Source organism: Metschnikowia bicuspidata (assembly GCF_001664035.1).
Source record: "Metschnikowia bicuspidata var. bicuspidata NRRL YB-4993 chromosome Unknown METBIscaffold_6, whole genome shotgun sequence".
In the NCBI taxonomy this organism is placed as follows: Eukaryota; Fungi; Ascomycota; class Pichiomycetes; order Serinales; family Metschnikowiaceae; genus Metschnikowia; species Metschnikowia bicuspidata.
The window spans coordinates 596,450-622,554 of record NW_017387736.1 but is presented as its reverse complement, the minus strand read 5'-3'; the positions used below and the strand labels follow the sequence as shown (position 1 = coordinate 622,554).

At 47.2% G+C, this 26,105-nt stretch overlaps 14 protein-coding genes across 14 annotated transcripts; 5 read left to right on the top strand and 9 right to left on the bottom strand.

Annotated features, from left to right (window-relative positions):
- Positions 1-34: 34 nt before the first annotated feature.
- On the bottom strand, positions 35-2,038 carry METBIDRAFT_45679 (ERMES complex Ca(2+)-binding regulatory GTPase; the record flags this gene model as incomplete). The annotated part of the gene is made up of 1 exon (XM_018857947.1): positions 35-2,038. One exon carries the CDS (start codon positions 2,036-2,038, stop codon positions 35-37), a length of 2,004 nt encoding a protein of 667 aa, XP_018710187.1.
- Positions 2,039-2,611: 573 nt separating this feature from the next.
- On the top strand, positions 2,612-2,842 carry METBIDRAFT_79654 (uncharacterized protein; the record flags this gene model as incomplete). Its single annotated transcript, XM_018859106.1, has 1 exon — positions 2,612-2,842. One exon carries the CDS (start codon positions 2,612-2,614, stop codon positions 2,840-2,842), a length of 231 nt encoding a protein of 76 aa, XP_018710186.1.
- Positions 2,843-3,033: 191 nt separating this feature from the next.
- On the bottom strand, positions 3,034-5,166 carry PRT1 (translation initiation factor eIF3 subunit b; the record flags this gene model as incomplete). Its single annotated transcript, XM_018857989.1, has 1 exon — positions 3,034-5,166. The coding sequence occupies one exon, from the start codon at positions 5,164-5,166 to the stop codon at positions 3,034-3,036; it is 2,133 nt and encodes a 710-aa protein (XP_018710185.1).
- Positions 5,167-5,325: 159 nt separating this feature from the next.
- Positions 5,326-8,329, bottom strand: METBIDRAFT_218059 (uncharacterized protein). The gene has a single exon (XM_018855108.1). It carries the CDS (start codon positions 8,180-8,182, stop codon positions 5,486-5,488), a length of 2,697 nt encoding a protein of 898 aa, XP_018710184.1. The 5' UTR covers positions 8,183-8,329; the 3' UTR covers positions 5,326-5,485.
- A 24-nt stretch (positions 8,330-8,353) lies between these two features.
- Positions 8,354-9,563, bottom strand: PRE10 (proteasome core particle subunit alpha 7; the record flags this gene model as incomplete). Its single annotated transcript, XM_018859238.1, has 3 exons — positions 8,354-9,286; positions 9,345-9,393; positions 9,450-9,563. The coding sequence occupies 3 exons, from the start codon at positions 9,561-9,563 to the stop codon at positions 8,556-8,558; spliced, it is 894 nt and encodes a 297-aa protein (XP_018710183.1). The 3' UTR covers positions 8,354-8,555.
- A 529-nt stretch (positions 9,564-10,092) lies between these two features.
- Positions 10,093-11,343, top strand: METBIDRAFT_45729 (palmitoyltransferase; the record flags this gene model as incomplete). Its single annotated transcript, XM_018857954.1, has 2 exons — positions 10,093-10,128; positions 10,204-11,343. 2 exons carry the CDS (start codon positions 10,093-10,095, stop codon positions 11,341-11,343), a joined length of 1,176 nt encoding a protein of 391 aa, XP_018710182.1.
- On the bottom strand, positions 11,271-12,636 carry IFG3 (Ifg3p). The gene is made up of 2 exons (XM_018856262.1): positions 12,574-12,636; positions 11,271-12,443 (listed from the first exon to the last, which is right to left on the bottom strand). Exons 1-2 carry the CDS (start codon positions 12,594-12,596, stop codon positions 11,423-11,425), a joined length of 1,044 nt encoding a protein of 347 aa, XP_018710181.1. The 5' UTR covers positions 12,597-12,636; the 3' UTR covers positions 11,271-11,422.
- A 246-nt stretch (positions 12,637-12,882) lies between these two features.
- METBIDRAFT_79649 (uncharacterized protein) lies at positions 12,883-15,060 on the top strand (the record flags this gene model as incomplete). The annotated part of the gene is made up of 2 exons (XM_018859105.1): positions 12,883-14,813; positions 14,868-15,060. The coding sequence occupies 2 exons, from the start codon at positions 12,883-12,885 to the stop codon at positions 15,058-15,060; spliced, it is 2,124 nt and encodes a 707-aa protein (XP_018710180.1).
- Positions 15,061-15,578: 518 nt separating this feature from the next.
- METBIDRAFT_46353 (glucose-induced degradation complex subunit) lies at positions 15,579-17,081 on the top strand (the record flags this gene model as incomplete). Its single annotated transcript, XM_018858028.1, has 2 exons — positions 15,579-15,921; positions 15,955-17,081. 2 exons carry the CDS (start codon positions 15,579-15,581, stop codon positions 17,079-17,081), a joined length of 1,470 nt encoding a protein of 489 aa, XP_018710179.1.
- Positions 17,082-17,111: 30 nt separating this feature from the next.
- Positions 17,112-18,086, bottom strand: METBIDRAFT_79647 (25S rRNA (uracil2634-N3)-methyltransferase; the record flags this gene model as incomplete). Its single annotated transcript, XM_018859104.1, has 1 exon — positions 17,112-18,086. One exon carries the CDS (start codon positions 18,084-18,086, stop codon positions 17,112-17,114), a length of 975 nt encoding a protein of 324 aa, XP_018710178.1.
- A 157-nt stretch (positions 18,087-18,243) lies between these two features.
- UBP1 (ubiquitin-specific protease) lies at positions 18,244-20,813 on the bottom strand. Its single transcript, XM_018856261.1, has one exon. It carries the CDS (start codon positions 20,520-20,522, stop codon positions 18,429-18,431), a length of 2,094 nt encoding a protein of 697 aa, XP_018710177.1. The 5' UTR covers positions 20,523-20,813; the 3' UTR covers positions 18,244-18,428.
- Positions 20,814-21,159: 346 nt separating this feature from the next.
- Positions 21,160-22,254, bottom strand: METBIDRAFT_23914 (uncharacterized protein; the record flags this gene model as incomplete). Its single annotated transcript, XM_018855272.1, has 1 exon — positions 21,160-22,254. A coding segment is annotated over one exon (1,095 nt), but the record flags the coding sequence as incomplete, so codon positions are not given.
- A 1,844-nt stretch (positions 22,255-24,098) lies between these two features.
- Positions 24,099-25,142, top strand: TRM12 (Trm12p; the record flags this gene model as incomplete). The annotated part of the gene is made up of 1 exon (XM_018857953.1): positions 24,099-25,142. One exon carries the CDS (start codon positions 24,099-24,101, stop codon positions 25,140-25,142), a length of 1,044 nt encoding a protein of 347 aa, XP_018710175.1.
- A 126-nt stretch (positions 25,143-25,268) lies between these two features.
- On the bottom strand, positions 25,269-26,105 carry METBIDRAFT_217904 (uncharacterized protein). The gene has a single exon (XM_018855106.1). It carries the CDS (start codon positions 25,963-25,965, stop codon positions 25,396-25,398), a length of 570 nt encoding a protein of 189 aa, XP_018710174.1. The 5' UTR covers positions 25,966-26,105; the 3' UTR covers positions 25,269-25,395.

Genomic DNA, 26,105 nt, shown 5'->3' with positions numbered 1-26,105 from the left:
AGACTTCGAATTCCAGATCGTACACTTATGCGAATCAAGTCCTTCCCAGCCTTTGAGCACTGCGAAAGATCCAAACAGAGAAAAGCGTCATTACTGTGATCGCACCTCCCGCGATGCCTATGCGCTTCATGTTCTCAAATTCTGCGGTGTCAGGATGCGGGTCTAGTCCGGGAGTGGCAGTGCTGGGCATTTTAGCCGCATCGACAAGCTGTATGAAAAGCTCATGGATGGACATGGGCCACGAACTGGATATATGCAATGGCGAGCCAAGAAATAGGTTTCGGATGTAGTTTTCTGGTTGCACGTCTGATCTCTGCTGCTGCTTGTCCAAGTCAGCCTTGAGAGCAGCGAAGACGGACGGAATGTCATTTAAAATACTCGCGTGTTTTTTTCGGAGATTCACGATGTACTGGAACAGCTCGGGATCAGAAGAATCGTAGGTGTAGCAGATCACATCGCACTGATCTAGACGCTTTTGATTTTCCAAAATTGCAGGCTCCAACTCACCCAATTCCTCCAAGATCAAGTAGCATTGTTTCCCGCCACGAAGTTCGATGTCTTTGACGCAGAGCTTGGGAATGATTGTGGGCAGATACATCTCGCTATAAGTTCCCCGGATAAACAGCTCTAATAAAGAAGACTTTCCTGACTTTGGAGCTCCAAGGACAAAACAGTTAAAAACATTTCGGTCGTTCACGGCACCCCTATACTGCTTGCCTTGCTTCTGACGGTGCTTTCTTGGTTTGGTGACTTTGATTGCTTTCACCGAGTTTCCCTCATCAAACCCAAGATATGCCAAGTATTCGAGCGTAGTCTGGTGATCTAGAAATGTCGTAAGGTTCCACTGTGCGAGCCAGCCCTGTAGAGACACGTATCCTTCCTCATTGCACACAATAGAAGAGGGGAATTGAGTTTCTTTCCAAAGTTTCGGCACCCCAGGAGTTGGAAGAAACAAGTTTGTCATTTCCTCCTCGCTGAGCCCTCCGTCGTTGTCTCTATCGAACTTCAAGAACAAGTCAACTAGAAACCGATAGCCGGTTGGACTAAGCTCTACACTTGAATTAGGGTTAACTTCCACCTTCGGGTAAAGAAACCGATCGTTGAGCGAGAGCGAGTTCGTATAGTGAAATGCTCTCAAGATCCCCCAAATGGTCTCATGACGGCCCCGTTCAGCGTATAGTTTGTTGAGAATGATGAAAGCGTTCTCTGAGATGCCTTTAACCTCGCCCTTATTATCACAATCCGGGAGAATGATGGCATTGACTGTTTGCAAGATATCATCGTAGTGATTCTGTGAAGCGCTTCTACCAAAACATCGCATATGAAGAGCAGAGAACTCTTCAAAGTTAAGGTACCCATCGAGGTCCGCGTCGCATAGGAAAAACACTCGCTGCAAGGCCTTCACGGCAGCTGGCTTGAGATTTCCTTCTTTCGAATCGAAAATTGGAGAGATAGGGTGTGTAACTGCACGCTGGCAAAGGTAGAATGCTTCCACGACGTTGATGTTCTGCTTAGCACTGCATCTCAAACACGCTTCGATTTCTTTGAACTCATTGATCAAAGGAACAAACTCCTCTTTGTTCTGCTGCTTGAAACTGGAGGTCGGCTTTTCTGGCAGCTTTGTCATGAAATCGCATTTGTTGGCACACACCACAATGGGTAGGTTGACCCCCAGCGCACGAAACATTGGCATCCAGAAAAGCAGAACACGCTCATAGGTATAGTGATCCGAATACAACAACAAAATCACATCCGCCTGCTTTAACTCCTTGTTCAATGCAGCATGGTCTGAAGACACAGTGTCGATCACCACAGTGGAGTCTGGAATGTACTGTGATACTGATCGCATGTCAGTTTTCTCCATGTCGGTATCGACATCAGAATTAGCTTCGCCCAAAACGGCATAATCATCTCGGGAAATACTGACAGGTGACAATTTACCCTGAATGTTGGCGACAAACTCGTCTTTCACAAGTGTGGCAATGAGACTGGACTTGCCAACCGTGTCGTCACCGCACACTACGATACGAAGAGGCATCGTAAAAGAGGATCGCCAGAATATATCACAGATTTACCACGGAGGCCAAAGAGAGCACAACACGCACAGAAGTTAGACGAGAATGCGTCGGAAGAATTGGGATGCTGAGTTTTACTCACAGAATCTCACGTCTTGCCATGGTATTGGAGAAGTATCATGCGCGGTCGCCATTAGCCTTCAATTGTTGATTAGGACGCGGTGCGGGCCTGGTTCAAGGTAGCATCTGAAAGATCACAAAAGTTACATTCAGTTTCTCAAGGCCTAAAAAAACAATGCAGATCTATTTTTTTTTTTCACGTTAGGTAGCTGCTTCAGCGAATGCTGATGTTTGAAGAATTCACAGAATTACTGAACCGTCCAATTTTTGGCCTCGCGCACACTATGCGTTCTCCAGAGAGCAGGGCACGGTGCACTCCCATTACTAAGTAAAATCATCGATTCCAGTGGAACTTGCCATAGTCTGTGAAAAACTTTCAGCGCCAATACGTCACTATGTTTTCGTCGCTATGCAAATCGCCCGCCATGTTCACGCGTGCTTCTGTGATCTCTCGCAGGCTCTTATCGACGCCCCCAATGGAGGCCTATGAACAGAAGATCTATGACATTTTACATGAAAAGTTTACCCCGAAGAAATTAGACGTCAGAGACGTCAGTGGGGGATGCGGCTCCATGTTTGCTATTTTGGTGGAAAGCGAGCAGTTTAAAGGGATCCCCATGATTAAGCAGCACCGTCTAGTGAATGAGGTGTTGAAAGACGAGATAGCCAAATGGCACGGGCTTCAGTTGCGGACCAAAGGGGTTTGAAGCGCAAAAAAAGAGTGTGAACACACGCAGCAGTGCCAAGTGTATTTATAATATAGAAATGAGAGAAAACCACGAACAACTTCCACGTCCGCGGAGGCCCGTGTATCGTATCAGAGGCTACATGTATCCATGTGTGCATGTTTAGTAGTTTAATTATTGCATATGACCCATTCCCAGGAGTGCAGAGGCACTTATTCAACAATCTCTTCATTCTCCTCAATGATCTCCTCCTTGATCTCCTCAACCACCTCAGCCTCAATAGTACGGTCCTCGGTCTTTTGATTGTCGAATCTGGATTTGTACAATCTCCATTCCTCCAACAATCTACGACGCAACAAGATAGCCTCTCTGGTGGCAGCATCGGCCTCCATGGCATCGAGCTCGTCGAACTGAGCGCTGTACTCACGGAAGCTCTTCTTGACCTTCTTCAAGTCGGCAGCTGTGAGCAAGGAAGCTGGTCTAGGTCTCCAGATGAAGTCCTTGAACAAGTCAATAGACTCATCTCTCAATAAATTACCGGTGAGCTCAAACAATTTGTAACCGTTTGCGATAGCATGGACCCACTGAGAAGACCAGGCAGCGACAAATCTACCAGAAGGATCCCAGGAGATGTTGGTGATTCCTCCGAAATCTTCAGACTTTAACAACTTGACTTCGGTCTTCTTAAGAATCTTCTCATCCTCGAATTGGGTGTCCCAGAATTCCAATTCGCCCGAAGTCTTAGAAATGGTGGCAGTCACAATGTATCTACCCTTAGGCGACCAGTAAAGTGTGTTGGTGTGCTTCTTTTGCACTTTGCTCAAAACCTTGAACTTGTTGGCTTTACCCTTACCGGTGATCTCTTGGCTGTAGAAAGTGATATCGTTTCTTGCAATGGCAGGGTTGTCGTTGCCATCATCCAATCTGGTGATGATCACGAACCGGTCCGAGGTAGGTTCCCAGGAGAAGTTCACGCACACCTCGTCCAACTCCAACTTCTCCACCGGAATATCTCTCTCGGTAGTCTTGAAGAACTCCAAGTTCGAAAAGAACGTCTTTCCGGATTTAGTGTGACGGTCGACCTTCACGCACAACATGGCGCCGTCAGGCTTCCATTGCATCTTACAGTCACTGACCTGGAAGATGTTGACAGTTCTAATGACTTTTCTGGAGGGAATTTGCATCAATGCAACTCTAGCAGTCTGGTTCGTAGTCTCTGGGGTCCAATAAGACAAGACATGTTCGCCGGCCTCGGCTCGGGAGCCCTCGAGCTTGACACCCGCGGGAGCCCACTCGAAGTCCATGACATCCTCGATCTTGACGAGCTTTTTGTCCAACAATTGGAACGATGGGGTCTCGTAGATGGCCAAGGCATCGGGGCCTTGACGACAGCAGTACTTGTCGTCGAAAGACCACTTGACAAGAGGCCAAGGCATGTCCTTCAGCGCCTCCAAGTGGGGAGGCAAGGCGAAGGTTCTCACGGGCTCACCGGTGGCCAACTCCCAGATCACCAACTTGTGGCCCTCGGACTCGGGGCCGAAGGGGAAGTCCTTGGCGTCGGCTGCGTTGTCGGGCGGCGTGATTGGCGCAGGGGACAAGGTGACCATGTACTTCTCGCTGGGCGAAAAGTCAATCAAGCGCACTTGAGGGTGGATGAACTTGCTGATGCGCTCGAAGTTCTCCCCACCCCAGGACTGGATACCTTGTGGGTGGATGGAGAACATGTACGTGCCCTTGGGCGAGAACTTGGCGTACTTCGAGGTGAAGCCCTTTCTGGGCTCGAACACAGGCTTGGGGTCGTTGTTCTTGTTGTTCCAGAAAACACCCACGGTTTCCGAGTAGTGCAACGCGAGCTGGTCACGGCCTGCGTCGTCCTGCAACCACGACTTCAAGTAGCCGAAGGACTGCATGGGTGGCACCGTTGGTTCAACAAACGTGGAGGGCACGCTTCCCTCGGCACAGTACTTCTCAATGTCGGAGAGCTTGTTCACAAACAATCTGTGCTTGGCATCCAAGGGCTTTCCGTTCAACTGCGACACGGCGGCAGCGGCCATTTCAGGTGTCTTGTACTGCACGAAAAGGTAGCCCTTGGTCATGTTGTTCTCCACTGGGAGGTGGATTCCAGCCTCACCCTCGAGCACCTCGCCCGCTTTGGACAAGAACTTCTTCAACACTTTTTCCAACAATGGGGCTTTGGAAGCTGGGGCCTTAGGGGCTCCATCTACCACGACATAGTTCTCCAAGCCGATGTTGGCGTCGACGGCGTATCTCGCCTCCAAGTCGGAAAAGTCGATGTCATCCACCGAAATTTCTTTCTCGAGATCCTCGTAGCTTGGCTCTGGCATGATAATAGGAGACGTGGTGCTTAGATCGGTAGTCCCGTGTGCTGGAAAATTTTTTCTTTCAGAAAGCTTGTCGCAAGGTGCACGGATGTAGGGGACTGCCTGCTGGCGATAGACGGAGAATCACGGGTTGATGACGAGAGGGCAGGACCTCAGGTGGATGGATCCATGTATATCTTCAGGGAATATTCGTGGGCTTGTTTCTTTAGTCTGCGTGAAAAAAAAAAAAGCAAAACAAATCAAAAAAGGGTGCATTCTGTTGGTATGCTGCAACACACTTGGGTGCGGACCGGCTGCAAACCATGTGCACCAGGACAAGTGATCAGGTGTTCGTTTTCGCCTCCTGCTCCAACTCGTGCAACCGCTTCTCGGCCTGTCTATTTTCAAGTATTCTTGCCTCTCGCTCGGCTTTCCAGCGGCTGGTGAGCTCCTCGATTCGTAGTTTCAGTCGAGGAGAATGCACGTATTCAGGGCGCTCGCTCATTTGCCTGTTGCGCTCCTCCAAAACCCTGATTTGGGTGTTGAGTTCAGCAACGCGCAGATCGTGGCTCTTCTTCAACTCGCTTTCCTTCAAAAGAAGCCGGATGTGGTCGTTGACAATGACGTCCACCGCACGAGAAAAGAATTGGAACACCGCTCTGTGCGCGTCTCGCATCGACAGAATGGCCTTTCCCGGCTGATCTAAAATCCTGGTCCCTTTGTACTGCAGAAGAAGGCCGATCTTCTTCCTCGGGTCCTCAAGCGAGTCGTCGTCTGCAATCTTGTTGAATGACTTCAAAAGCTTCTCGAATTCCTCGACGTCCAACTCAAACAAATGGTCTAGGAGATCAGACGAATGGTTGGCCCTTTTGCGTAGTGCGTCGACGCTAGGCGTGTTCTTTTCTGAAACTGCTGAAAATTTCTCGCTGAAGGTTTCAAGGGTTTTTTGCATGCTCACCTTATCCTGGGTGAGGGATTCCACCTGGTACGAAAGCTTGATTTTTTCTGCCGTGAGAACCCGTTGCTTCTCCACGGATACCTCCAAATCTCGCTGAATGCACTTCATGCCCGTCAATTCCGAGCGGAGGTTATGCTTGTCTTTCTGAAGATTTTCCAACTGGGCCCGGAGTGAAGCGACGGTCCGCTCCAGGGAATTTTTGTACCCGTGATGCTCGTTGATAAGTTCATGATGCGCTTCTTGTAGGTTTTCGTACTCCTTTTTCAAGTGAAACATCTTTTCCCTGTCTCGGGATCTGTGAGTGTAGAATGTATGATCACTTAGATCCGAAACCGAGCCCATACGGCTTTGGCTCTTGAGCTCGTTGACTTCCTTTTGAAGACCGTCGATCATGGCCTGATACTCTTGGAGCTTAATGTCGATACTTCCATCAGCGATTGTTCTCAGATCGGACTTGTGGGGCGTTGAAGTCATACTGCCAAATTCAGATAAACCGCTTTCCTGTTTCCGAATGGGCAACCTTATGGAAGAGAAATCCCGATACTCTTCAATGCCAGATGGGCTTCTGGACCGGACGGGGGTTGACTTGGCCGGAGTATACGCTGAAGAAGGATTGGTGGTATGCACTTTACGTAGTAGATCCAAGATTCGATCAAGATAGTCTTCAGGGTTTACACACGCATCGCTATCAATGATACTGGCAGTGTTGATCCCAAGCTTTTGAAGGATACTAGCAACCTCTCTCAGAAAATCCCCCATGGAAGAGTTGAGTCCCGAAATCTTGCTATCAGCATCACGCCACTTGTTCTGATATTCCTCCACGCTTGCGTATAAGTCTTCCAACAAGTTTGCCATTTCTATCAGCTCCTTCTCTGGGAAAGCGTCTCTCATCACTGTTGGTTCGAACGAATTGGGGTTCGTGGCTGAGCCTGTATTGCGGTCAAGATACAGATGCAATGTTGTAACTTCGTCAACGTTTACTGACTGGTTGTCAATCAAATCCTGAAGAAACTTTTCGTAAAGCTTGAGTTGAATTTTACAATTCGTGAGTTGTTTAGAAAGATCCTCGATTCTGTCCGTGGAAGACACTCCAGCAGTGTTAGCCTCAGAGAAGTCCCGTTTATTCAACACACTTTTCTGCTGCAATGGTATGGGATGAAGGTTTGTGGAACGAAAGTTACGCCAAGGAGATCCTCGGCGTTGCCCTACGTTGATTTTGTACTCGTCAATATTGATATCTAAGTCGAATTGCGCCTGGGTGTCATCAATTAGTGAAGAACTTTGACACTCGGAGCCGTCTTCCAATTCCAGGAAAGGACTTGGAGATACTTGTATAGACCTCTCCAGATGTTTTAAAGGTGTCTGATGAGGCGAGTGTATACGTTTTGATGGCTTTCTATGAGGATGTGAAGACGGCAGTTCAAAACAGTTCAATGCATGTTCTTTGTGCGAGATACTCAAATGTTCATTGTCGCCCTCTTGTGAGTGTGGCAAGTCCGCTTCATCTGTATGTTTCGGATCTGTTTCATGCTCTGAGAGTTCCAAATCCCGAAGTCCATCATGAAAGCTTGATCCCGAAGAGTCCAGTTTGTCGGTGGCGTTAAGTTTCTCTAGTGGGGTGAAGATCAGGCTAAAATCGTCCGAGTTGGCTTGGGAACATTCCTGCTCAGCTCCACCTGACGACGCGCCTGAAGTCTCGAATACCGAGTTTTTATTCGACGTCAATTCTTCGATCCGCAGAATTTCATTAGGATGACTTATGAACAGACTCGAGTTAGCAGTGTATTCCAGGTTTTCGAATGGGACAGGTCCATCTGGAACAAGCGACACGTTGTCTAGAGTTGTATTTTGGGTGTGCTCTAAAGAATGCAGCATCTCATGCGTGATACTAATTAAAATAGTTAGCGTGGTGAGAATATTCTTGATAAATTCAGAATAAAGTGAGCGGGCTCCTCGCACGAATTGATCGTGAGGTGTCGGTGGAAGTTTGGAGTAGTGATTGAAATTCTGGTGTTCGCCTTGGGTTATTGTTTGGCTGAGCAGCGAGCCTCGTGTAGATGATTTTCCAAAAAGGGTATACATATATGTGAGGTGCGACCTGTGGAAGTGTTGGTGGAAGAATGCCCCTGGAAAGACGATTTTCTTATGGATTACACAGGAGTCATCTATTCCACGAAATATTCATTAAGTTTTCAGCAACAGACTGATTGAAAAAAAAAAAAAAAATTAAGCATTTCTGCGGTAGTCCTGGTAGATCTCGGAGGTCACCGCGTCACACCTTATATCATTTGAAGAACACGGACCCATGCTATGCAGCATCGTTCTGCATTTTTGGCATACAGCATGAATTACGAAGCATTGCAAATAAAATTTACATACACTAATCTCACCAGCTATGACTCGTTTTATCTGTCGTTTATTTGTGATCTACACCGCACCCAGGCAACTAGTGTTTCTAACTGGCCATCTCGGTATCTTCTTCATCTTCTTCTTCATCTTCTTCGTCGTCTTCTTCTTGAGCGAGCTTGATAGCTTCTTGCAACAAGTCCTCCGGCACAAACTGATGCTGTCCCCCCGTTTCTTCCAACGAACACCAGGAGATCTCCAACTCGTAGTCCTTATCCTTATTATCCTCGTGTGCTTGGTGAATTATTCTGGCTGCATGTTTAACAGCTTCCCTCACTGTCAACAGCTCAAAATCCAACTTCTCCAACTCGGGCTTGGCCGTTTGCCTACCTTTTCCAGAAGCTGCTCCAGAGTAGCCCCAGAAAGCTCCACTTGGCTCCACCATGTACAAATGGGGCCCGTTTTCATCGACGCCTCCGACTATCGACACTATTCCGAACGGGCGCACAGAATTGTAACAAGTGTAGTTTTGTACGTAGAGCCCCAACCTGTCCATCAAAGCAGGGACGCCCACAGGGGTCTTGTAGATGCTAGAGTAGGATTGGGCCTCATCACGGCCACGATTGACGAAATGGCGCCCATCAGGCAATAAGCCTGAGTATGCAACGCCAATGTGTCTGTCGATAGTTTGGATTCTTTTGTTTCTACCAGGGACTAACAATTTGGAGTTGACAATTTTTTCTACAGCAAGCACAATGCCGTCTTTGGCCTTGATGCCAATAGATGTGCCTCCATTTTCCACTGCTTTCATGGCGTATTCCACTTGGAAGTTTCTGCCATCTAGAATGTTAGTATGTGGCCAATGAAAGGCGAACGAGAAGCGTGGGGTGGAACATACCTGGCGAAAAAACACTATTAGACAAGTCGTAGCCCGTTCCGATAGAAGTCTGAGAAGGTTAGTAAGTTTTGAGGGGATAATTCACATGTTTGGCGGGCGGCATACCATTGTTGAAGTATAAGGCTGGTGTAGGGCTCTTGGACACACGGCCACCAAATCGCCACTTCGGTGAGACTGGTCACGTGACGCGTTTGTTCCACAAGCTGCTAGGTTTTTCATTTTGGGTGACAAAAGACCATAAATTTGACAAAAAATTCAATAAAGATCAGAATCAAAGCATATCGAAGTTGTGATTCGATGGAATCAAGAGAAGTAAGCCTGGATGATCAAAGAGTCGTGAGGTCATCGGCTCTGCGAGTTCATGTGAAATTTAGAGGTATGTGCTTCAGAGGGAAATATGAGCAAAATGCTTCCACGCAAACTATTAATTACATTGTTGATATTCTTCGACTTTCCTGGCACAAGATCTATACCTGTGGTGCTTGCAAGTCATGTTCCCAATCGAGCGTTGATGATGCGGTACGAAGAGAAAGAAACCTGGAGCGCAAAGAAAGTGAATCAGCCATAAATTTAAATTACATGGGACAGATGAGAAAAGTACAAAGATCGCGTTAGAGAACAGGGAATCTGGATCAATCAGATTGTCTGGCTCGGAAGTCAGCCTCCTGCTTGGAATAAAATGCCCAACGCGCGTCCTGCTGAGCTCTCGTCCAATATTTGTAATCTACGTGATTAGCCAAATCAAGCAATGTGGGAATTTCGCTGGCCGATGCTCGGCATAATTGTATGTTAACTCTGCTTTATTGTACACGTCATAGAGCTACCTTCTCCCCGAACCCAAAACTAACATTTTCAACAGATTCCTTGTGCGTTGATTGCCACTATAGGGTATGGATCCCATTTCTTCATATTCTCGAATCACATGAGCAAAAGAGCCCAGATTTGTTACCAAGTGTACGTGACCATGGTATGGGTATCCTATATTTTGGCTATCTGGAAGCGTCCTGGTACTGGCCCGAAATCGTACGTTCCACCACCCTCTCGCTGGAAGAGATGGTGCAATAAATGCAACAATTTCAAACCAGAAAGAGCACACCATTGCAGAAAATGCAATGTTTGTGTGCTTCAAATGGACCATCATTGCCCCTGGACAAACAACTGCGTGGGAAATGGGAATACACCGCATTTCATCAGATTCTTGGTGTGGGTGATATTCGCCACAGGGCTAACTCTATGGGAGCTTCTCAAACGTGCAGTGGGTTTCTGGAATGACATGCACTTGCCCGCATACTTGATCAGGAAATCGGAGCTCACGGCGGTGATTTTGTTAGTACCACTAGACGCATTTGTGTTTTTCGCCGTCTTTGTTTTGTTCATCAAATGCATCCTCCATCTTGCAAGCGGAAAAACGCAGATCGAGGTCTGGGAGTCTGAGCGCATTGAGTCTCAATTCCACACCGAAAGACTTTGGTTGAAAATAAGAAACAATTTCAAAATGGTTCACAACAAGGAGATGCCCACGCTTTCATCGTGGAATCCCACTGCGGCAATGTATGACTCCTTGGAATTAAGAGACATCCACAATGAAGTAGATGAGCCCATTGTCCCGCAGAATTTCGCGCCAGACGACTTGATCTTTCCTTATGACTTAGGGATATATCAGAATTTGAAAAACGCCCTTGGACAGCCATGGACCTGGGTTCTTCCGTGGGGCAATGCATTGGGTGATGGCGTGAAATTTAAGCAAAACGACGACGACGACCAGTTGAACCTCCCATGGCCACCAGATGGAGGCAATGTTGAGTTCACAGGCAGGAAACTTTCGGATGAAGAGTTGCGAAAAATAGGGAATGTTGCCGTCATAAAGAAACTCTTGGACCATCGGAGCAACATGTCCCGGAATATGTGGTTCAATGATTGGGGCGAAGCGCTAGGAGACTATGGCGTTGATGTCGAAGCAGAGGAAGAGAAAGGGCTCATGATTGATAGCAGCAACTAGTGTTCGTTTTATTATGGGAGGGTGACATTCTTACAGAGAGGGTTGAACCCCGCTATTTAATGCGATCTAAATTTGAAGATCACAATTTGGAAGGATGCTGGAGAGCCAAGTCAACAGCCTTTTTGGCCATGCCAAAGCCGGCTTGGTATCCATATCCACTAGCTCCATAGTTGTGGACCAACTTGCGGCCGTTGTCCAAGGTTTGCCTTTCAATTCTGACACCGCCATGTCTGCTGGGCCGAAGACCAGCAGCCGAACGAAGAATCTCGAGGTCCTCAATATGGGGGCCGCCAGGGTTTTTCTCAAGAATCTCAGGGTACAAAGCAGTTGTCCGCTTCAAGATGTCCATGTTTTGCAGCCTGAAGGTATCTGCCGTCCAGTCATCCTTCTGCATGAAGCCGCCCAAAATTAACTGGTCGTGGGAAGAAGGTCTTTTGATGATGTAGGTAGCATAGTCATCACCCCACCTCATCACGTTTTCGGTGATATGTGGCGCCTTTACCACCAAGACTTGGCCTCTGGTGGGATAAACTGCCGAATCGTCTACACCACCAAGATCCTTGGCCCCGAGCCCAGTGCAATTGAAGACCACACGAGTGGTTGCACCAAATGCCTCGGAAACGTGCTGCAACTTTTGCTTCTGAAAAGACACGCCTTGTTTTGTCAAGTATTCATACACGCTGAACAAAAATTTGGGGCAATTGAAGCTCCATGACTGGAATCGAATACCAAACAGGACTCCCGCGGGCAAGTCTGCCACGGGTACCTCTTTATAATTGACGAGGTAGCTTCTCAACGAGCTGATTTTAACATCTGCTGGCCGCGTGTCCCAGTAGTCCGTAGACACCGTTTCTGCCAAACCACACTGAGGCCCGCCCAAAACTTGCTGAATTCTCTTCAAGTTTTTGTAGGTATACTCGTCAAATGCCAACGTGTCTGGATCATTGCCTGTAATGCATGAAAAATTACCTCCAGCGTAGGGAGATGTATATCTGATGGACTCATCTCCAGGAAGAAATTCGGCAGTGATACTGATTTGCTTGGCATCAATTCCCCTGTCCAAAAGCTGGAATGCAGTGTAAAGACCAATGATTCCGGCCCTGTGCAGTTAGTACAATTTAGGTTCGAAATGAGTCATGAGTGGTGGTAGCTTCAGCTGGATGTTTCAAGCAAGGATCCAAAAAGCTTGATATCAGACTGTCACCGAATCAGCTGGAGGTAATGACATACCCAATGATTTGATATTCCGGCATTTTTTCGTCACGAACTGATGTGGAACGATGAGTGGAATAAACCACTCTGGTCTTATCTCCAGGCGAATTAGACTGCAGGGAAATGCCGCGTTGACAGCGTCACGTGTCTATCGCGCCAGACACGTTCTAGGACACGCCAGGATTAAGGGCCTCAGGAACTGTATGTGAATAAGACAGGGTAATCTACAGGCACCCATTCTTCTGATCTGCGAGAGGACATCACACGAGGAAAAGGGCAAGACAATCACATTCGCAGGTACTTGGAAATATATCCGCAATGCTGGATATGTCACCGAAACTGAAACGCAAGTCCAAGGCCCATCGGAAAATCAGCCCTGGCCCAATACTTTCTCCGGAAGGTATTCCTTATGACTATATCGTCGTGATTGACGCCGGATCACATGGATCACGTGTACACGTGTATAATTGGCTAAATCCCCACCATGCTCTAAATGCTGGAACGAATATCGGTGGTGCAGCCAGAGTGAATTTAGTCCGAAGACTCTTTGCAGATGAGGGTGAGCGGAGCAGGCTCCTAACAGATGAAGACTCTGACTCCGAATCAGACACAGAAAGAGAAAACGACAATAAGCGTAAGACTGTTCGCTTTCCCTTTGTGCACAAAGGCAAGAAATGGCACCGGTCCATCAAACCGGGGCTTTCATCATTCAACCAGAGTCCCCAGAAGGTGGGCAAACATCACCTCAATTATTTGCTCAATCTTGCCGGGTCGGTGGTACCCAAATCCGAGCATTATCGAACGCCCATTTTTGTTCATGCCACAGCGGGGATGCGCCTACTTCCACCCAACGAGCAGGAGCCAATCCTAGAGAATGTATGTCAGTACTTGATCCAGAGCTCGGACTTTTTCATGCCAGACTGCAAATCTCACGTGAATATTGTAGATGGAAACATAGAAGGGCTATATGGATGGCTTTCTATCAACTCATTAGTGGGATCTTTCGATTGGCCCGAGGAGCACCAGCATGGCAAAGATCATACCACGTATGGTCTCTTGGACATGGGCGGAGCATCGACGCAAGTCGTGTTTCAACCCAACAAGACGGAAATTGAAGAACACAACAACAATTTGTATAAAGTCTCTCTTTACACCCTTCCGCAGCTCCAAAACGTCACTGAGCCAGTTGACGCCATATCGAATAATCAATATGCTCCTCCAGAATTGACAGAGTCAAGCGTGTACTCGGATTCATTTTTGGGATTTGGAATGTTCCAAGCGCATCACAGGTACCTCAAACTTCTTCTTGAGGACTTCAGAAAGGAGAATGATTTCCCAGAAGATGCATATCGGTTCCGTACCCCAATATCGGATCCGTGCTTGCCTAAAGGATATACTTTCACTGGCCTAATAGATGACCACTACATCGACTTCACGGGAAGAAGTGACTTTCAGGAGTGCATGAATTCCATTTTTCCTGTTCTCGCTAATAACACCTATACACTGGGCAAGTCGAAATATAGTGGGAATTGCCAGCAGTTAGGGGAAGAAAGCAAAGTGAGCTCCTGCTTACTAAGTGATATGATACCCTCTTTTGACTTTGATATCAATCACTTCATAGGTGTGAGTGGGTATTGGGATATTGTCAACAGCTTGCTTACATCGCAAAGTCTCCTGAATGAGGATTCGCAGACTGAAAAGTATGACTATAGTGTCATATACAAGAAAACCCAGCAAATTTGCTACAGCCCTTTGACTGACCTCTTGGAAATGAATAGTATAAGAGATCCCAAGGCCAAAATCAAGGAAGAGGACTTGGCTGAGCTTTGCTTCAAAGCATCTTGGATTTTAAATTTCTTACATGTTGGATTAGGTTTTCCTCGGTTTGGTATCAATGAAATCCCCAATAAAAATGACAAATTCAAATCTTTGCAACTAATGGACAAGTTGGGTGGGTCTTCGTTTTCGTGGACACTAGGAAGAGCGATTCTATACGCCAATGATGAGTACACACAGGCATTCAACAATTACTCTAAGCGCTTGGACTCCCTGGCTGTCGAATTACCCAGGCCCGGATACGTTTTCACGGCGGCTGAAGGGACATTTATCTATGGTGCGGAAGCTGAGCACGTGTCGAAACGCCCTATGTATTCCGAAGCTCCAGCTGACGCCAAATATCCTCAGTATGACTATGAGACCTATAACAAAGAACCTCATGAGCTGAAGTGGACCGTTCAACCGCATCGAATCTATGGGCTGTTCATTTTTATTTTGCTTATATTCCTCGCGCTCTATTTCTTGATTGGCAAAAGTGGTCGCCTGCTATTACGGGAGAGGCTTGCCTCAAAGTACGGCTCTGCCAAGGCGAAAATAGCAAGATTGTTTGGGAGGGGCCAAAACACGTACGGAAGGCTCAACGATACAGAACCTATTGAAATGACTCTGGTGCAGGCGCAAAATCTTGGGAATAGAGATGTGTTTCGAATCGAGGAAGAGATGACATGAGGAGTGGCGATCACGAATGTATTAATTAGATACTGATTGTGAATGCACTCTGTCGGAACAGCCCCCCACACTTTACAGTCTTCTCCTTTTTAGAAAAAAAGATACTTTGTTTGACACGAAAGGTTATATGTCTAGCTGGTAGATGCAGCTGTACCAGTTAGCAACTTGAAATTCAGTAGCTCAAAATCTATATTTACAGAAGTGACGCAAATTTTACACCCGTTGATGATACATGCATGATAGGTGCAACTATGCGCCCAGCTTCTCACTTGAAGATATTAACACTTAGTCGAATTATATCTCGAACCAGGAAATCAAATCTTCGATACATTAAATTGCGCCATTTTGCCACTCTTTAAAAGTGTTGCGCGCGCACTATTTCGCTGTTCCCCAAACTCAACATGGGGAGACCCCAGATTCCTGACCCCTCGGGCCTGCATGCCATCTAACACTATAGGGAATTTCATACCTACTTTCATGCTATACAAATCGGGCCTGGTTTAAACTTGAGTCGAGCAATGAGCGAGCCTACACTAAGTTTTGCCGTTCAAACCCACCGCGTGCAGTTTGTCGTGCCTAGCGAGTTGATCAAGAAAAACATCAAAATCATTCAGAAACAGATCGAAAAATCTAAGAAACTGGTCACGGAGGAAATCTCCAGAATTAAGAAATGCTCCCTGCTCACTGCCGCCGAGAAACTTGCGTCAGTAAAACGTCTTATCAAGGTTTACGACCATCATCACAAGAAACTCGCTATGGCTGTTCAAAAAGACCAGGATTATAGACTGCGGTTGGCTTATCGAGCTGAGCGGTTGAGTGAGCTCAAGAATTACACGGTGAGAGCACGTGGAGGTTCTGAAAGTAGCGATGGTGCAAGCAATACCGAATCAGAAGAAGTCCTTGATTTGCATAATGAGAGCCTCATCAGCTGGTACCGTGACGAAACTAACCTACTCATTGTAGACTACTTATTGAAGTCGAACGTGAAGAAAGATGTCAATTTTGGCCTCGAGGTCTTGGAGAAATTAGAGCTGCGCTCACGTCTTTCTTTCTCAAAGCTCATTGATCACGATGTCTATTCCAGCTATAACCGAGTCCACAGGTCTATACGTGAAGACCATGACCTCGAGGCTATTTCCACATGGTACAATGACAACCGAACAGCACTCAAAAAGGTTGGCTCAAACTTACTCTTCGAAATCCACTACTGCAAGTATTTATCTTTGATCGAGAGTGGCGACCCATTCCAAGCAACGGCATATAGCAAAAAGTATCTAGCGCCATATGCTAGAAGAGAGAATTATGGACACAACGAAGATGAAATTTTTGTGAAGAATCGTGACAGGCTCACCAGACTCGGGTCCCTGCTAGTATGTATCTCCAGCTTAAGCATGTCAGCGGAAACCCTTCAGAACCTCTCCCCGCCACCTGGATCCCTTATTGCCTCGCTTCTATCACAACTGGTGGTCGCGCAGCCTGGTGAATTAAACCATTATAACCGCATTCTGACCGAAGAATACTGGCAAGGATTATCGGAGTGTTTTACAAAAGACTACACTAAAGTATATGGTATCCCACAAACATACCCATTGTTTGTCTATCTCTCTGCGGGGCTCTCCAGCTTGAAAACAAAATCTTGTTTTTGCAATCGGCAAAATACAATTTTTGAGGCCGGTAAATGTGATGGTGTCTTGGACAATTTAGACTCCAGCTCTTTGCGTGACTTGTCGTTACGCGGTCCAAACCAGTATTACAAGCTCCTCCAGAAAATCAATCAGTGTCCCGTGTGTTCTCCAGAACTTTACTCTTTGAGTCAGACCCTACCTTACGCCCAACTCATCACCAGTATATATAACAACCCATTCAAACTCCCGAATGGAAACATCTACCCATTTGACAAATTGCTCAATCCCGAAGGTAAGTTCGAGAGAGACAATCTTGTTCGCAATGGGAAAGTTCGGGATCCTTTGACACATGAGATTTTCTTCATCGATGACTGTGTGCGGGTTTTCCCGGCATAATAAATGTGCTTCTTTATGGAAAGAACCGCTTTAGTCTTCGTCACTATCATCATCTCTCTTCTTACTTTTTTTGCCTGTTAACTTTTCAAACTCTTCTTTTGAAAGAGCTTTGTCAAACAAGTATATACGCGCATCACGCTCGGATGCGGGCTTCGTAGTATCCTTCATGCTGTTGGTACGTCTATGGTGATAGCCTGCAAAAAAAGGCCAATCAAATGCCCCCGATCTCTCAACACGATATCCTACACTGCGAGATAATGCCTTCACACCCCAAGAGATGTAAGGCTCTCCTTCAAACAATGACATGACGATTTTTTCGGCTGTACTATCTTCTTCGGATAGGTACCCCGAGGCCGCGGAATTGGAGCGTTTGTTGACGACATCAAATAAGGCAATACAACTTTTGAAATATCCAAGAACAAGTTTCTGGTGCTCTCGTATGTTTCTGTCCACATCTTTTATTCCCCGGCCATTATGTGGAAAGTTGAACATCACATAATTGAGTCTCTTTCCATTCTCAAAGATTCTTACTCTTTGGTTTTTGCCCAGCGACTTCAACTTTAAGGATTGCATGAGGTTCGTTGCATCAACTTCATGAAGAACAGAAACTCCACTTTCCTTCAAAAATTTCACGTTTTCCATAGCTTCAGGGTATTTTGTCTGCATCTCAGTTTCTGAATCAAAACCTGTTGCAATCAAGTTTTCAGGCAGAATGAGATCCTGCCGCACAAGTGCACAGGCAAAGGAAAAATCACCTTCACCCACTAAGAGTAAAGTTTCATTTGGACTGAAAGGAATGAAAGCTTTCTTTTGAACGACGTGTACCGGTTGTCTCTTTTTTGCTCCTCCACTTTTGACAGACTTCGCTTTATCTTTTTGCGTTTGGCTTTGTGCTTCGAGAGCCCTTTGCGTATCTTGTTTCACTTTCTCCTGCGCAATGTGTACTTGGAGAGCACCTTTCAAGCCTTTTGCTTGAAATTGCCTGCCTTTGAGTTTTCTGCCCATTTTTGCTCTTTTCGTTTGATGCGCCAGTGCGTTACTCGAGATGAGCATCGCGTGCTCTGATCCTAGCACACGGGCTTATACACAAGCGCATTAGCTCGAATGTTTCTGGAGTGATAATTCCGGAATTCCCACGAGCTAAAGGTAAATGGTAACAATTCTGAATAGCATGGTGTTTTCTATTTACTTGCATATGTACTAAAGCTACTACTGAAGTCCTATGTCTTGGTTTCTCGTCAGTTCATGTTACGCAACTAACGAAATACTTGCAGAGGACTATTCGAATATGAAGATAGGTTGGAGTATCTCGATTTCACACTTGTATAATCCATTGATTATTCAGCATTAGAACTGATAGGCACGCTCTTCACCTGGATTAAACTCCGAATCAGGAAACAACTCTCTGCGCTCCTCCTCAGAATCACTTCGGTGATCTCCCCAAATAGAGGGGTTGGAATTGGTGCAATCTCTCAGATCTTCTTCTTCTTCATTCTCCAGGCTCAGCAGAGAGAAAACATCAGGGCTTGCGTTGTTCAGAGTAGCGGAGTCATTCTTTTCATCCGCCTCTTCATCCATAAACTCTTTTTGGTCTTCATCGGCAGAATCTTTCAACTCATAAAATAGCATAAACGTGCCCGGAGACGAAAGTACCTCCGCTTCGGTGGTTGTGTAAATGGCCTCATCATTAGCTTTCCACCAGATACCACGCCAACGTCTGTAACAAATATAGTGGCCATAATTGTGGGTGCCCATGTGTGAAATCACTGCCTTGAGACGATATTTCAAGTCTTCGTTTTCTATTGGAGGAGACTGGTATGTCTCCGCAGGCGAGTCGGCCACATTCAAATCGCTTGATGCCTCGTTGTTGAGCTCCCCATCGTCGAGTGATGTGAAGGCCTCGTCATTTGCCACATCATTTGCCGCTTCAGTCTTGAATTGATCCCGTTTGCTGAAGGGTAGTCTTGCGTCCATATTGATCGAGCTTGGGTCTGCGACGTAGTTGTTCAAGTCTAAAACGGCCGGAAACGACACACTCTTTCCATTTTTCATTATCATGAAGGTGTTGGGGTCTATAACGGATCTGTTGATGTGTATGCAAAGCAACGGGGGAGGTCTGCTCATCAAAATTTGTTTTGACTTGGTCGTTTTCCGAATCATCTGCTTCGTGGTCAATTTCTCGAAGACTTCGTCTGAGATGTAGTCTTTTTCGAGCTCTTGATTGATCTCGTCTATGCGCTTTGAGAAGTGGGAAGTCAATTTTTCGTTATTCGATGTCTCGATGCTTTCCTGTAAAAACTCTCTTGTCTGAATCAAGCCGCACCTATTACAGTTAACATCATCGATGAGTTCTGGCTTCTTCCACTCGTTCAATAATTGGATAAGCTCATAGTGTGTACCGTATGATCTGTCGTAAGGCAAGTTCAAACTCAATCCACTATTGACAGAGTACCTGATTCCGCCAATTTCACCACATGTTATGCATCCAATCCTTTCGGCGGTGACACCATCGACAGGCGTGACCAATTCCAATGGGGCTAGGCGGTCCTCACTGTTGGGCACGTTTGGGTCAATTTGATGGGCAGGAACGTACACTGGTCCCAATTCACCGAGACGCTCACAGCCAGATATATGATTTGGGATGTCTGCAGAGCGAACAAACTTTGAAACATCATCTTTGGTTTCGGGCCCCGGTGAGGAAGGCTGACTCAGGGAGGTATTTTTGTATTCCTTCTCCACAATGCGCATCACCAGCTGGTAGAATTCTTGGGCATCCTCTTGATTATACCCCAGAAAAAAGTTTTGCTTGGGCCCGTCGGGCATTCTTTTCAAGAGCATACGCGTGCTAAACTCCTTGCCGCGAGAACCATAAGCGCCATTAAGATCATCAAGTAAACATTTGAGTGCTGCCGTGAATTTCATGTGCGAGCTCAAATTGCCAGTTCTCATCTTTGTGACTTCACCGTCAGCATGCACCTTTCTATCGTCGTAAATGTTATCGCCGAAGAATTTAAGGAGGGATCTCGACGAAGCCAAGGACTGGAGCACAGAGTTCATGAAACAGGTGTTTCCTTCATTGCTTAAACCACCTATTTCGCCGCCGGTTTTATAAGCAAGCCGTGATTCTCTGGTCGATCTCTGTTGTCGAGCCAGACCAGGAAGCCATTTGCGGTTCATCAATGTTGGTTTGTAGTCGGCCATTAGCGAGAGTAATCGTTTTGAGAGCAGCGATAATTTGTTGGGTTGGAATGAAATGGCACTGATGACAACAACGAGAAGGGCAGTGCCGAATCCAAGATACTTGTGGTTGCTTGAGAGCGCTTTGGCGAACGTCAACCTGTCGGAGCTAAATAGAGAGTCAAGCAACGTGTATGGAATGCTGGCGAAGATGCAAATATATAAAATCAGTAGAATCACCAAGGTCAACAAAAGGAAGTACATGCAGCGAGGTTCCGGAGACTATGGTGGATAACTTTCCAAACGGGAATAATACGATTTAGAGCAGAAGAGTATTCTTTCTCTCGTCAGCGTATGTGGAAGAAGCGGATTTTCTCAATACCTTATTGTTTGAGTATCTTTCACGAAAGCGTGATCTTAAGTCTAAAGAATAATATCTCAGACTTTGTTTGAGCTTTGCAGTGAAGTCACTGAGAACAAAATGTATCTCGTGTGCGTAAGAACTTTAGTTCCAGAAACAGCGATGATGTTGGCTCTGAGAAGATGTATTCTCGGGTCCTTTTTTTTTCAATCGCTGCTCATGTCCATCCGAGTGAGGGTGCGCTCTCTATTGCTGGGAAAAAGCGGGGAGCATCAAAGTAAGACGCATAGAAAGTATTGAGATAAAATACGTCGCGTCCTTTATTTTTCTTATCAATTCTTACAGAATGACTGTTTATATATGGTGTTTCTCCTGCTATTATACCTGTTTCACCGCACCACATCAAGACCGACAGAGCTGATGAATATCCTTTGCGAGAGCGAACGGTTTGGGGCTCGCAATCTCATTCTGGTAAGACTAGCTCACCGTAAACAGGCCACACTACTGTCCTCCACCATACATTGGGGCAACGACTGCATTATAAGTTTGATACGGGTTGGTGGGGGGAGCACGGGCTTTTCCCCAGCCGCATTTTAAGGGTCTTCCGTTGACGTTAAATCCGGCTAGTTGGGAGATGGCCAGGGCCGCTCTTTCGTGGCTGTCATACTTGACGAAAGCGCATCCTTTCTCTGGATGAAATTTAAAGTCGATGATGTATCCAAAGTTCTGCAAGATTGGAATAAGATCGTTCTGTTGCGTGAAGTGGGCCACATTGCCCAAGTACACTGTGGTTTGCCATGACGGTGTTTGCCTAACAACCACGTCATATGGCTGAGGGTTCATCAGAGGACCTGCGCCTTGCACGAAAGTTTGTTGCTGGAGATCCTGGCCGGGAAGTGACATTGGAAGCGGAAACGGGGACGGCTCCATGACGAAACCCTGGTTGCTGGGAAGGCTTGGGCTCGCGCCGCTCTGGTATCTTGGATACTGATTTCGATACGGTCTCTGATTTTGAGTGCGTGCAGCATTCTGTCTCGGCCCGGGGGCCTGTTTGTGAGAAGCCCAATTACAGCGAATGGCACGACCAAGAAGCAGTTTGCCATTCATCGATTGCAACGCCAGATCTGCGTCTGCAGAGTCACGGAATGTGGCAAAGCCATAACCCCGGGACCGGGAGGTTTGCATGTCCCACATCACGTGTGCTTGTTTCAAGGACTGGAAGTGCGAGAAGAACTTGTACAAGGCCTCATCGTCAACCTCAGGGGACAAGTCGCCCACGAAAATGTTGAACAACTGCTCGTCGGTGTTTTGGGAAGTGGTGAATGTTGACGATTGGTAGGCGAAATTAATCTTGAGCATGGAGTCGTGGAGCGGTTGGCCGTTGTAGGCCTCCAACGCAGCACGTGCCTGCTCGTCCGACCGGAATTCGATGAATGCGTAATTCAACCCAGGCCTGTTCTTGTCGTTCAAGAGTTTGATCGAAGTGATTGCATCATTGGTGCCCATCAACTCCTGTAAAATGTCTTCCGAAACAGACTTGCTCAAGCCACCCACATACAAGACATTCTTCAGTATGATTCTGCCGCCCGCGGTAGCGCTCGCAGGGCTGATTTCCGAGCGAGACAGAGACTCCGAGTTCGGGTTTGGCGGGGGGCTGTCGGTGGGCTGAGGGATATGTGGGGATGTGGAAGGGATGGTGGGTTGCGGCTGAGGCTCCGACATTTTTGAATCAATCTTGACAATTGGAGTGGTTCCAGAGTTGCAATTGGGCGGGTAAGTGGCAGGCAAACGATATGTGGCTGCTATTACGAGAACTATGCTTGATGTCCAACAGAGTCAATGTTATTGTCGAGATTTCGAGGCCGAGAGACTGAGATGGATCGGTGCCAGCAGGAAATCCAAACAGCTGTGCAATCGCCTGTTATGGGGCCTTTGAGCGATATCAGAAAAGGCCAGGGGAGTCAACGATGCAGATGCCACGGGTAACAAAAAACAAAAAAGCTCTACGGAAAATGTCGAGGGGTTTATGGGGCAGCCAGCACATGAAGGAACGATGCCGGGGGAGCGCGCGCGAGCTGTGAGGCGCGAGTTGTCTAGTACATTAAAATTGAAACAAGAGGCCCGGCCAAGCACCAGCTGCAAGCGGGACGTGCTGGTGGGTGCCGGCAACATAGTGATTCCGGGCCGTTTCTAACATTGGAAAAATACGCCCGGGGTTTTAATCCACGGAACGGATCGAGGGAATCGGGCCTCCATTTGGTATTTGCATGTGCCGGCATTGGCAGGTGGTATCCGTCTATTGTTATCGCGCCTGAGCACGCGGCGCCTGGGGCCAACCTTTGCACTATGGCCAAGCCCCTGGAAGTCAACGGAATCAGTGGTGTGAGTTTTCCCGTCTTTTTCTGTGTGCGTCGTGGCTTCGTAAATTTGTTAGCTCGGCTTTGGAATGGCAGTACCTACTGTTTCCCCGCAGCTCAAGCAACCGTGTCGGGTGTTCCGAGAGAAGATTAATTTCCATGTGCCGGCCTCTTTTTCAAGTAGACTCAGATTTTTATTCGTACGTACTTATATATCAACAACGTGTACGTACAAATACAGACATAAGTTTCCTTGGAGGCTTCTCGAGGAAGCCAGAAGTGTGAATTAATGGATCTTGGTTAAATTTGACAACAATGCGCCTTTGCAGGCTCAACGCACTGCGAGTGGTCCATAATTGGTATTACCTGACGCGGAGACGGTTCGACAAAATAAGGTACGCACAGTTTTAACCACGTTGTTGCTTATCCCCAGCATACCTTGCAAGCCACTCTTTTGCTATGTGAATGTTTTCGTCCTCTTTGTGTTATTTTAACATTGGAATCATTTGAACCGAGTTTTCTTGTTTCTGATAATCTTGCTGATCCGCGCATTCATGGTATTTTATGTCAGGGCCGTATACGGTGTTGTTGTATCATAAATTCTTTTTCGTAAATAGGAGAGCTGTGTATGCTCTTGGTTTCTACGATATTCAAATATCTATCGCCACCACTGAGTCTGATCTAATTGTTGGGGTTTTCAACAGGAAAATGTATGCAATACGTTTCGCTCATTTACCTACTGTGATGCTTCCATAGTTCCAATCTCCAGAGCGCGCTGCGCGATGATCAACTAAATATCGATGATCACCGGAATTGACCAACTTAAGCACAAGGAGCACGCTCAAGGCATTCAGCCCTTCAGGTACATTGGTATAAAAAGTTTGGAACAGTCCAATTTCTTCTTGCGCAATGGCTGCTGAAATTACCACCGAGAACGCACAAATCGTCAAGTCATTGAAGAGCATTCTCCAAGCTAACAACTTACTAGATAAGTCTCAAAAAATAAAAAAAGATGGCACAAGGTTCAGCATCCTTTCTCGTGGGTCTGTTGAAGAGACTGCCGAACTACTCAAAACGCATGCGGGTGATATCACGGTTCTGGTTGTGAAACGGCCAATGCCGATGCAAGATGACTCCTTCGCAGGTCATGTCACACGGTACCTTCGGGAGCATTTTAGCGACGATGACCACAGCAAAATCCCACCTCTCATTCAAAAGACACCCAGGAAATGGTCTGTGTACCCACCCATGGTGCTATTTAACACAGGGTCATTCGACTCGGACCTCTGGCTCGAGACTTTCGATACTCTGATAAACAAAAATGAGTTTTTCCGATACATGCAAACAGCGCTTCCCGGGACAGTCACACATTTTGCAATCAACAAGCCAATCATCGAGGAGGACGCCATGCGAAGGCCCTTTAATATTGTGCCTTTGTGGGGAGACTTTGGCCCGGACCCCACACCCCAATTGTTTGCGGAGCCGTTTGCACCCGACCTCGAAAAGGCGTTCTGGTGCACGGTGTTCCAAAACGGCATCCACCAGACGTGGGCTCCAAGATACACTATGTTCTCCCGCGGAAACATCAAAGAAAAGAAGAGAATACTAGATAATTACCGACACCTCGAGGGGACGACCGTGCTTGACTTGTACGCTGGAATCGGGTACTTCACCCTCTCGTACCTAGCGAATGGCGCCACGGTTTTTTGCTGGGAAATCAATCCTTGGTCCATCGAGGGTTTGGTGCGCGGTCTACAGAAAAACGGGCATATGTACAAGGTGTTCAGAAGCGGCCAGGTGGTGACCCAGGGCGAGATCAACGACTTCGTAGCCCGAGGATACAGGGCCTTTGTTTTCCATGAGTCCAACGAGTGTGCGACGCAGCGATTGGCTGCCTGGGAGCTTGCGGCAATTAGTCATGTGAACCTCGGGTTGCTTCCCAGCCTGAAACCATCGTGGCCGATCGCGCGGTTTGCAAGCACGGGCTCCAAAGAACCCACCATTGTGCATGTGCACGAGAATGTCCACAAGGACCAATTCACAACGCTTGTTGAAGAAGTGCAGGATTGCTTTGCGGGGACTGTCACCCACTTGGAAAAGGTCAAGACCTTCGCTCCGGACGTCTGGCACGTGGTGGTGGATGTGGTGGTGGATGTGGTGGTGTGATGTCTTGCGTGCGGCGGAGATTTCATGGCATCTCCGCAAGAAAACAATACAAGAGCTCCATGTGCATGTGGGGGGCGGCGTATACCGTTCTATTGTCGTGCAGTGGTAAATCGTTCTATTGTTGTGCTATGCGAGCACCACGAATTCGGTGTGCGCGTGCTCCGATGAAGCACAACAAGTTAATTAGGGTGCCAGAGTTATTTGCAAGATACGGCGGCCAAGCGGATGGCGCGGGCGGGCTTCGCGACGTGGGCTACAGATTCGGCACGGTGCCTGCGTTCTTACTTGGGCTTACAGACTTTTGGGCCAGAATGCAGAGAAAGCAAAGGGTGCATCGCCCTGACGGAAACTCGACCTGCCAGTTGCTTGATGACCATGCGCGACTGAACGCGATAGTGGAGCGGAAAGGCAAGGTGACCGGGCGGGGCCCGAGTCCTCCTGCAGTCTGTCCGGCGCCTTGCGACGTTTCCCGGCATCCTTTTTCATTCCCACAACTCCGAGAACTGCTGCTCGAGAAAACTGCCCGAGGCTTGAGATTCCATGGGCCGGCTGACCCAACACCACGAAACGACACCATGACATCAGACCCTCCGCGCGGCTGGGAAGGGCTGGGTGCAGCACCGGCATCTCGCACAGCCCCACGCGAACTTCTGTCATGACCACCCATCGGCCCCATGCACCGCTTCCGGAGAGGACGTGCACGTGGGGCCAAGTGGCCCCAACCATACATCGCGAGGCATGGAATTACGAAACACGTTTCCGCCAGATGGCAGCCCGCTGGATGTAGGACACACGTAGACCCGAGTAGTTTCCCCAGCGCCATTTGAGCGGGACTTGGAAAACAAAACAACAAAAACAAAAAGCAAAAAGCTAAAAGCAAAAACAAAAACAAAAACAAAAACAAAAACAAAAACAAAATCAAAAAGCAAAAAACAAAAACAAAATCAAAATCAAAAACAAAAA

Excerpts from the sequence above, each read along its gene's own strand:
- METBIDRAFT_218059 (XM_018855108.1), bottom strand. The coding sequence starts at position 8,182 with ATGTATACCCTTTTTGGAAAATCATCTACACGAGGCTCGCTGCTCAGC.
- IFG3 (XM_018856262.1), bottom strand. The coding sequence starts at position 12,596 with ATGCCGGAATATCAAATCATTGG. Across the intron at positions 12,444-12,573 it reads CCGGAATATCAAATCATTGG|GGCCGGAATCATTGGTCTTT; the intron begins GTATGTCATTAC and ends CTAACTGCACAG.
- UBP1 (XM_018856261.1), bottom strand. The coding sequence starts at position 20,522 with ATGTACTTCCTTTTGTTGACCTTGGTGATTCTACTGATTTTATATATT.
- METBIDRAFT_217904 (XM_018855106.1), bottom strand. The coding sequence starts at position 25,965 with ATGGCGCTGGGGAAACTACTCGGGTCTACGTGTGTCCTACATCCAGCG.